Source organism: Homalodisca vitripennis, chromosome 1 (genome assembly GCF_021130785.1).
Source record: "Homalodisca vitripennis isolate AUS2020 chromosome 1, UT_GWSS_2.1, whole genome shotgun sequence".
Classification (NCBI taxonomy): Eukaryota; Metazoa; Arthropoda; class Insecta; order Hemiptera; family Cicadellidae; genus Homalodisca; species Homalodisca vitripennis.
The window spans coordinates 144,391,025-144,400,425 of NC_060207.1; the positions used below are offsets into that span (position 1 = coordinate 144,391,025).

The 9,401-nt window shown below is 31.2% G+C and overlaps 1 protein-coding gene across 1 annotated transcript; it reads right to left on the reverse strand.

Moving 5' to 3' along the window:
• Positions 1 to 650: 650 nt before the first annotated feature.
• LOC124372901 (protein PET117 homolog, mitochondrial) lies at positions 651 to 8,981 on the reverse strand. Its single transcript, XM_046831313.1, has 3 exons — positions 8,843 to 8,981; positions 3,506 to 3,599; positions 651 to 880 (listed from the first exon to the last, which is right to left on the reverse strand). Exons 2-3 carry the CDS (start codon positions 3,595 to 3,597, stop codon positions 748 to 750), a joined length of 225 nt encoding a protein of 74 aa, XP_046687269.1. The 5' UTR covers positions 3,598 to 3,599; positions 8,843 to 8,981; the 3' UTR covers positions 651 to 747.
• Positions 8,982 to 9,401: the final 420 nt, after the last annotated feature.

Below are 9,401 nucleotides of genomic sequence, written 5' to 3' on the forward strand. Positions count from 1 at the left end.
CTTGAAGTTTTTTCTTTAAGATAATTGGGTCAGCTCTCTTGATTGTGTCAGGAAGGGTGATGAGAAACTTGGCTCCAGCATATGAAGGCTTTGATTGAAAGCGACTACTGTGTCATTCCTGGTTTGGTAGGTGCGAGTGTCCATGTGGCGCTGCAGTTGTCTTGAGGTTGCCAGGTAGATCACTTCTAGCAGGTAGATGTTAGTGACTGTCAATATTCCCATTTCTTTAAAAGCACTCCTGCAGCTGTCTCTCCAGTCAAGATCAGCCAGTATTATTATAACCTTTTTTTTAAATGAAGAGAACATGCTCCAGGTTGCCACTCGCCGTGGCCTCCCACAAAACAATGCCATATATATGCTAATATATACTCATCTTTGTCTTAGAATTTTTACACCCGAGAAAGAGGATAGATTTATGTTCTTGAAACATTGTCTTATACATGTTTGTAACATAAAACAATTACAAATGCCCGCAATCCTGTTGTCATATATAATCAATTACAAACTTTAAACAAAACATACATTTATTTTAAATGGAAAAAATGTATTCAAACTTGTTAAATTGCCAATTTGCCAAAAGCATTCCTTTGCTAATTAAGGTTTGAAATTCTGGCAGCATCCTCCAACAATGATTTAGAAAAAAAAAAGAATTCACTTTTTGGAAATAATTTTTTAATATTAATTCAAAACTTAACAATTGCAAAAATTCTATATACTTAATACAAAAATATATGTACCATAAAATAGCTAATGTTGTGATTCTTCTAATGCTTGGTACTTTTTTGTCAAATCCTTTTGTTGCTCCAACACATAGATGTTTTCAGCTTTCCTTCTTTGGCGTCTTTCCACATCTCTAACAACTCCTTCATGCAGCTTAACTCTGAAATTAAAAATAACAGCTTAAGCCCAATATTTATCAGTAACAATAACTATGCTTGCCCTTCAAGCACCTATATACGTGGCCGAGTCAATCGCTAAAACGCGATAGCGTTTATAAACACAAGAGTATTTATTCCCTTGGTAAAAAAAACCAATCATCAGCTTATGAAAATATATAACAGATAGCAGTTAGACATTCATTTTTACAGTTTGGAATGAACAAAATGGTTTTTCACTGATGTTTATGATGATTACCATCTATAGATAGATGCATAGCAATTGCTGTTAATTTTTTATTGTCCCATGAAGCGGAATTCGGCTATAAACATCAGTATGGTTACTTATTGACTATTTACTTTGTATGTTTATTAACCAAGTTTTAGTCTACAGTGTATGATTATTAATGTTTTGATTAGTGATTTACTTTATGTTTTGTAAATAATGGCAAATTTAGCCAAACCAAATGAGATAAAACCTAGGCTTAACTAGATGAATGTTTTATATTTTATCACACCAAAGTAAAATGTTAGTTTAAAATATTCATTGGTTTCCAGTAAAACCCAGATATAAGATTTTGATAGTAAACTAATATAACCCGATTTTTATAATTATTTTAATATTTAGACATGATCAGCACAAATGATCTTTATTGATGTCTACATTGTGTATATTTACAAACGTATTAAGTTGTTATTAACCAAGGTACTGGTGAATCGCTGCAGCGACAGTCAAACATCGCCACAAAAAAGTCACTTTATAAAGTAATTATAATGCTTTTCAACAAAAGTAATGGTAGCATTTGATAGGATAATTCAATGTATCGATTAGTATAAAGTTCGGTCCTTTTCGTTCTTTGATACAAGTCTGAAGAAGAAGAATATCATATTTCATTTTCATTCTTGTAATTTCTTTTCATTCTGTTTGTCTATTTACATTTCTTGTCACAAGCATGTAATATTACTTGAACTTATTATTTAGTCAAGTGGTAAAAACGTGTTTTGAAAAGTATTTCTCTTTATCTTTGTTTGAAGTTTATTTTTGACGATAGAATGATTGTGAAGGAAACAGGATTTTTCCGGACATTTGCCATTGTTCAGTGAAACAAAAAATCAGTAACACTACGTTTTGAGATTTGCAATCTGATCTCTTCTTCCGGTAAATAACTAACCTAACATATAATTACGAACTAGGTTAAAATAAACAAATCTTACCAGAGTGTTGTGACATGCCTAAATCAGGAATTACATCCACCATGTTGTGTGTCAACTTCACTAACTCTAAACTAAAACTAAACTATTTCTCTTTTATGGGAGTGATGTAGTGAAACAAATAATTAGTGTTTTGTTTCAAAATAGCCGAAGTTTCTATGTACGCCTTGGTTAGGAGTGTCAAATTAGTATTTTAGCAAGTTTTATTTATTTTATATGTTGAGTTTTGACAGATACGGCCAAATACTAAATAATTGAATCGTAAAAAGTGAGGGCTCTATGGCGTAATGGTAGCATATTCACCCGGCAAGTGAGAGATCCGGGTTCGAGTCCCGGCGGAGCAAGTACTTTTTGCGATTCAATGTTTATTGAAATTAAATAAAGCTATTGCCACTTATACAAATTTAACGTAAATAAAAGTCATTTGACAGGTATTTGGTCTTCCGATCATATGTTAGTTTGCTTATTTAAACGCATATGTGACAGATACGGCCAAATACTAAATAATTGAATCGTAAAAAGTGAGGGCTCTGTGGTGTAATGGTAGCACATTCACCCGGCAAGTGAGAGATCCGGGTTCAAGTCCCGGCGGAGCAAGTACTTTTTGCGATTCAATGTTTATTGAAATTAAATAAGGCTATTGCCACTTATACAATTTAAATAATTGAATCGTAAAAAGTGAGGGCTCTGTGGTGCAATGGTAGCATATTCACCCGGCAAGTGAGAGATCCTAGTTCGAGTCCCAGCGGAGCAAGTACTTTTTGCAATTCAATGTTTATTGAAATTATATATATATATATATATATATATATATATATATATATATATTTCATAGTGCGATAGAATATCTGAAGAATTGTTGAAAAATCTTCAAAGGTTGGACAGGTTAGATTATATTTTTGAATATTTCAATGATTGCATTGTAATATAATAACTATATTATAGATCCATTAATGTTCACTTAAATTTCATCATTAAAACCTGGTAAATTATTATATTACATTGTCATTAATAAAAAGGCAAGCCAAGAAAATGAAAACTTATATAATGGTATTAGTAATTGTAAATGGAAAGAGACTGTCCTTTCTTGACATTTAAAATGATAATCAGTTTATTTCACAATGGATACAAATTATAATGATCTAGAAAATTATCTGTTACCCATTCAAAATTACAAAACATCTTCCAAAATTCCCTACAGTTCATTTTAAAATAGCAAACCTTACACTTAATCATCGAGAGCGAGAGAGCAAACACTTGTAATTTAGAAAGCCAAAATAAAGTTATGGTCAAAGTTTGAAGTAGACTTAGTTTAAGTAACTCTATCAACCATGATTAATCTTTAAAATAATAAGTTTCAGTCCGTTATATTAATTGATTAATCAACTGTTGTGTTCAATACATCCTAAAATAGTTACCTGTCAAGCTGCTGTTTAAAGTGGACATACGCTATGATTCCTGCAGACACTACACAAGATGTAGCCAATGTTATCTTAGCTGGGAGTGACATACCTAAAACAATTATAGACATAAAACACTTTATAATAAATAAGATACTAGCAGTTGCCCGCAGCTTTGCACGCAATTTCTTGTTGAAAAACAGTACACTATATTCATGTATTCTTTTTCTATCACATTCCTGAGATAATTGGTAGTTGTTTCTTCATGAGCCTCTTTAGCGCATTATGAAGGTATGTACCATGTTTCCTGCCTCTTATCTTTCGTGGTTTTTGCTAGGTATTGATAAGTAGTTATTCAGTACAATTAATTTATCGGATGAATCTCGATAGACTAATTAGGTTATAAAGAATCAAATTCGGTCTGTTAAAATTAATTTTCTGTCTAAGATATTTCCAGTTTTATTGTGGAGTTTGCCTTGTGCTCCGATCAAGAAAATGTATCAACAAAAACCAATTTCGATCATAAAGCATCTTTTTTCAGCTCTTTTCATTTACCTTCGACCTAACCAAATTCAATTAAATCTTAACATTGATAAAATCGTTTACTTGGATCAAATTTCCTTGATTTCAGCATTATTGTTATTTTTAGGTATCCATGGAAGGTGTAATGGCTGACATCAACACAATACGGGGTTGACTCATAGTTACAGCAAGACCATGTGACGCCCAGCACAGGTATAGAACAAGGAAATATTACTATTCACAAGTAGTTATACTTTGACTTATAGTTTCGATATCTGTCATTTGTACCTCTTGACACTATAATATTTTCTTCAGGACAATAGTAATAGTTTAATAACGCAAAACTCATAATTTGCCACTCTTAATTTCACAATTTACTTAAATTAGAATTATGATTCATAAACGTACTACAAAATGTATGCCAATTTTTGAAATAGGTCTAGGCCTACAGAATATCATCAGACCTGTAAATACTATTTATAGGAATGAATTATAAACCTAACAGTAATTATTAATCATTATGAATTTTGTAAATAATCATAGTTACTATAGTGATATTAAATAAATGATGCTGTTTCAGACAAACCGATTAGCAATTGTTACTACAGAGTAATGGTTTACCAGCACAAATAAATCTATTTAAAAAATGGACTACACATACTAGATATTATCAGAATACTTTATAGCACTAATTTATAACATATACACTTACACGAGATGATTACACACAAATCATACAAAACTTGTCGACACTCAGGGCAAACTTAACTTGCCTAAGACGCATAAAATGGCAAAGCAAACTCTGCCGTCGTGTCAGAGAGAGTGAAAAATACCCATTTAGATAATCAGTAAATATAAGTTAGTGACACATATCACATGAAATTATTCCAGTACTATTCTAATTGAAAGAAAGTTTAAACTTAACTTCTGCTAAACCAAAGTATTTTTTTCTTTATATTTTTGCAATAAATAACTGCTAAAATAAATGTATTTTCAAAGATGTCTTTAGAAATTACTGCTTGTAAATGTTGACAGAAACGTTTACGGTAAACAAACCACACTATAAAATAAAACGACAGATACACTGGAAGAAAGGTTATTTCCTAATGAATTTCTACTGCCAACTTGTTTTCTGTCAATGTGAGGAGCTATAATTAGTTAAAAATAACGTATTTGGTGAGTTCCATTCTCTAGATCAGCACGTGGCTTTCGAAATAAGTTTGGAAAACTATTTACTACAGTCATTATATCACATCTACAGAAAAAAAATATATAATGAAATAATATATATAGATTGGAATCTTCTGAATTGATTGGTACCAATATCATCGTGATATTGTGTAAAATAACAATGCAATTAAGTTGGTCTAAAGATGGCTTTGCCACAGTAGACCAATAAAATCCAAAGACTTCTGTCTTTCCCGTAGTTCTAGAGTGAAAGAAACACATTGTAGTTGTAAGTGATGTTTTTCTGTATGTTCAATGTAAAAAATAGTCATAAGTGTTCTTTAAAGTAGATAATTATTGTCTTAGAATGAACAGAAAAGACACTGTTGTTGTTTTATTTTACTTCATAATGGGAATTTCATTTTTTAAGTGTTTATTGTCGGCCTTTGTCCTGCTACATGGAGTAATATGGTTCTAGGTGGTAATAATTTAGCTCTCATGCTTTTAGTGATCAGTCTTTATGATTTTTATATTTTACTGATTGGTACATCTCGGAGGATGTTTTCCATGTTCAACACAAGCACAGTGCATGCTATCAAGCCGTTCAACTGTTAATTCCTGTTATGAGGTTTTTTTAAATTGTGGGGCTTTCTGAATACAATTAAGTAAGTGTTTTCAATTCATTTTTTACCCCATTAAATCTGGACAACCCATGGATGTCCAGGAGTGGTATATCACAAACCGCAAATGTTGAGACATTGGGGTGGAAGTTAGTGTAAATTGGTAGGTACAGTTTACTACAGGGGATAACTAATGGAGTTGGTGTGGCTAACTAAGTGTTTAAGGCAGAAGAACAGCCCTCTCCTTCTTCCAAGGAGACATGACCTAAATTAGTACCCAAAATACCTCATGGATCTCAACGGGAAGCAGTCCTTATCCTCCCCCCTTACCCATCTTGAATATCCTGTAAGTCCAGAAGCAAGCACAAAGGCATTTTTAGGACTAAGTGAGATGAAAGGTTGCTAAGTTTTTTGTCCCAAGAGAAAAAAATACTTTTAGGCATATTTTGTATTAAATAAACAACAAATATTATGAAGTGGCTTAAACATTTAACGCGATTAACTCTCCAAGCGTCCATCATCAATATTTTTTACGGCTCAGACTTTTACTAAACGTCATTATCAAAAAGTTTGATGATAAACATTCATGTCTTTTAACTCATTTTGCTGATGCTAATACCCATCAAATCGCATTATAACCTATACCGTACGAAAGCACATGAGTTTTTCTTTATGTTTAGTAGTTTTTCGATGTCTCGTACTCTGTACCAAACATTAGTCTATATAATTTTTCATCACCTGTTGTTTCTGAAAAATTGTTTGTATATTTTGTTGTTGCTCAGATACGAACGTGTGAATTTTGCTGTTTATAGTCTCTTTGTCCTTGTTTTCCTTTCAGTTCATTGTTATGCAGTTATTAATATTATTAGAAATGATATTATTACATGTAAAAATTGTTTATGTTTTTCATAAAAGATAATAATTATTTTGATTTTCTTCTATACATGCAAATATTATCAATTGCTAAAAAAACTTACAGCATTGTATATTTCTGTGTTCATGGCAAAATTCGCTACGAGTAGGCTATTCTAAATGTTGTATTGCTACTATATTTAGTACAATATAAAAAGTAAGAACATTATTATATCAATGTGTTATATTACTACCGCAAGTAGGACAAAATTTCAAGTGTGCACTTTTTTATAAAAATATTTTTTCAAAAAATTAATAATGTAAACGGTTTAACATTAACATTTCTGCTTCAGGACAAAATTTCCTACAATTTGTCTTTTCTGAATTTTGAATATTTCAAATACATATATATACTGTACTTTATTGCAAATTTTGTTTGTTCTAACTTCATAGTTACACAGTCTGAAAGCACAATTCTTTGTTAAAAAAGTGGTATAAAACACTTTACATAAAAGTACTATTTAGATTTATTATCAATTTTAGGACAGTCTGCATAACCTCACAAAACGGGTATGCGTTTTACAAAATATGATGTGGGTAGGGTACGATAAGCGGACCCAGTTTTTTAAATCGAAAAATGTAATCATCAATACCTAATATTCGCATCTCAAATCCTATACTATCAATCGATATAAAGTATCTATAGTCCTCAATAACAATCATATGTTTTAAATTAAAATATGAATTTAATATTTAGTGAGCAAACAAATTATTATAACCAAAATTAGGAAAATTGAAGACGACCATATTTGCTCCCCTCACAGTTACAGTTGTTTCTTTCCCACAAATTTCACATACGGGTTTTTCGGTATTTAAGTCCAACATGTTGAAGTCACGAAAAACATGTCTTATCATCTTTCAAAGCAATGTGTAGTTTTCTAAAACTGACTGCCATTTTTAATAATCAAATGTTACTTATATAAAATTGAAATATTACATTACGAGTATTATTTGAAAGTGTTTACAGCTGATGATATAGATTATTTAAGTTAATTGTTCAAAATAATTAATTAATCAGTAGCGATTGATTAAATCAATGGTTATGATTAAGTAATATTGTTTGCCAATTTCAATATAAAAAACCGGGTCCGCTTATCGTACCCTACCCTATGATGGACGCTCTGAGGGTTGTTCCTTATGAAAGATGGAATCGTCCTGCCGTGTTTTGACCACCACTTGGAGGCAAACTTGGGGTAGGGTACGATAAGCTGACCCGGTTTTTTATATCTAAATTGGCAAACGATATTACTTAATCATAACCATCGATATAATCAATCGATACTGATTAATTATTTTGAACTATTAACTTAATCTATATCAACAGCTGTAAACACTCTAAAATAATACACGTAGGATAATATTTCAATTTTATATACGTAATTCTGATTATTAAAAAGTGGCAGTCAATTTTAGAAAACTACACGACGATGCTTTATCGTGGCTTCAACATGTTGGACTCGTACCGAAAAACCCATTACCGGTATGTAAAATTTGTGGGAAAGAAACAACTGTAACTGTGAGAGGAGTAAATACGGTCATCTTCAGTTTTCCTAATTTTGGTTATAATAATTTGTTTGATCACTGTAAATATTAAATTCATACTTTAATTTAAAACATATGATTGTTATTGAGGACTATAGGTACTTTTATATCGATTGATAGTCTAGGAATTGAGATGCCAATATTAGATATCGATGACTATATGCTTCAGTATAAAAAACCAGGTCCGCTTATCGTACCCTACCCTAAACTTGTTTTTCACTATCACTAAACAGTGCAAACTTGTCCATTTCTACTTTATCACAATGCAGGCCTAGATGAAACTATCTTAAATTCTAAATACTTAAATAGGCTATTTTGAAGTTTGGTATCAGGGTTCATGAAAATTCTGACCATATAAGATCAAAGTTTATATCTTAATGAAGATTGTCAGGCCTATAATGAGTTAAATTTATCATACAGGATATAATTATGTAGTATCACAACACAGAATAGAATGTTACTGGTCTCAATGTTGAGGTTATGTACGGTCAACGAAATAAACAAGAACTTTCAGTATATTATTTAATCTGCTCATTCCATTCATTTTTCCAAGACTTTTGTGCTAACAAATTAAGTTTAAGTTTTAACTTACTTTAAGATACCATTACATAATATTATAAATGTATACAAATACAATTTTTCACTCCTTCCCCAAAAAAATTGCAAAGTCAATCGCAGGAGTAACCTACAGAAATGAAGTATTTCTTTTATTATTATCTAAATGTCTTACGGCTGGCTCGGAATTACATCATGAAGTCAATTTTCACTTTAAAAAAATGTTGCACTGATTTTATCTGCGATTGCCTTCGAGTATTATTTCTAGATTAGGCTCACAAACAATTACAATTCTTTACTGCCAGAAGACAAATAAATACAAAATTTGTATAGCAATCGTCATAAAAACGTGTAACTTTAAAGACTTACCAATAAATCGAGGGGTTCCTGGTAAAATCACCCAAGTCCATTTTTTTCTGAAATCATGATTTTGTAACCTATAGATGGTGGAATTCAAGATCTACAGGAGGTAAAACCAACCATGTCATTGTTAACAATAGTAAACGAATTATGGGCAAAATAAGTTTTACCCAAATGGTTTTTTACTTCTATTCAGTAGAAGTAAAACCACCCAAGTTACTTTGGGTGATTTTACC

Bases quoted from the DNA above. Each gene is read 5' to 3' on its own strand.
- LOC124372901 (XM_046831313.1), bottom strand. From the start codon at position 3,597: ATGTCACTCCCAGCTAAGATAACATTGGCTACATCTTGTGTAGTGTCT. The intron at 881-3,505 runs GTAACTATTTTA...TTTTAATTTCAG, and splicing joins TTTAAACAGCAGCTTGACAG to AGTTAAGCTGCATGAAGGAG.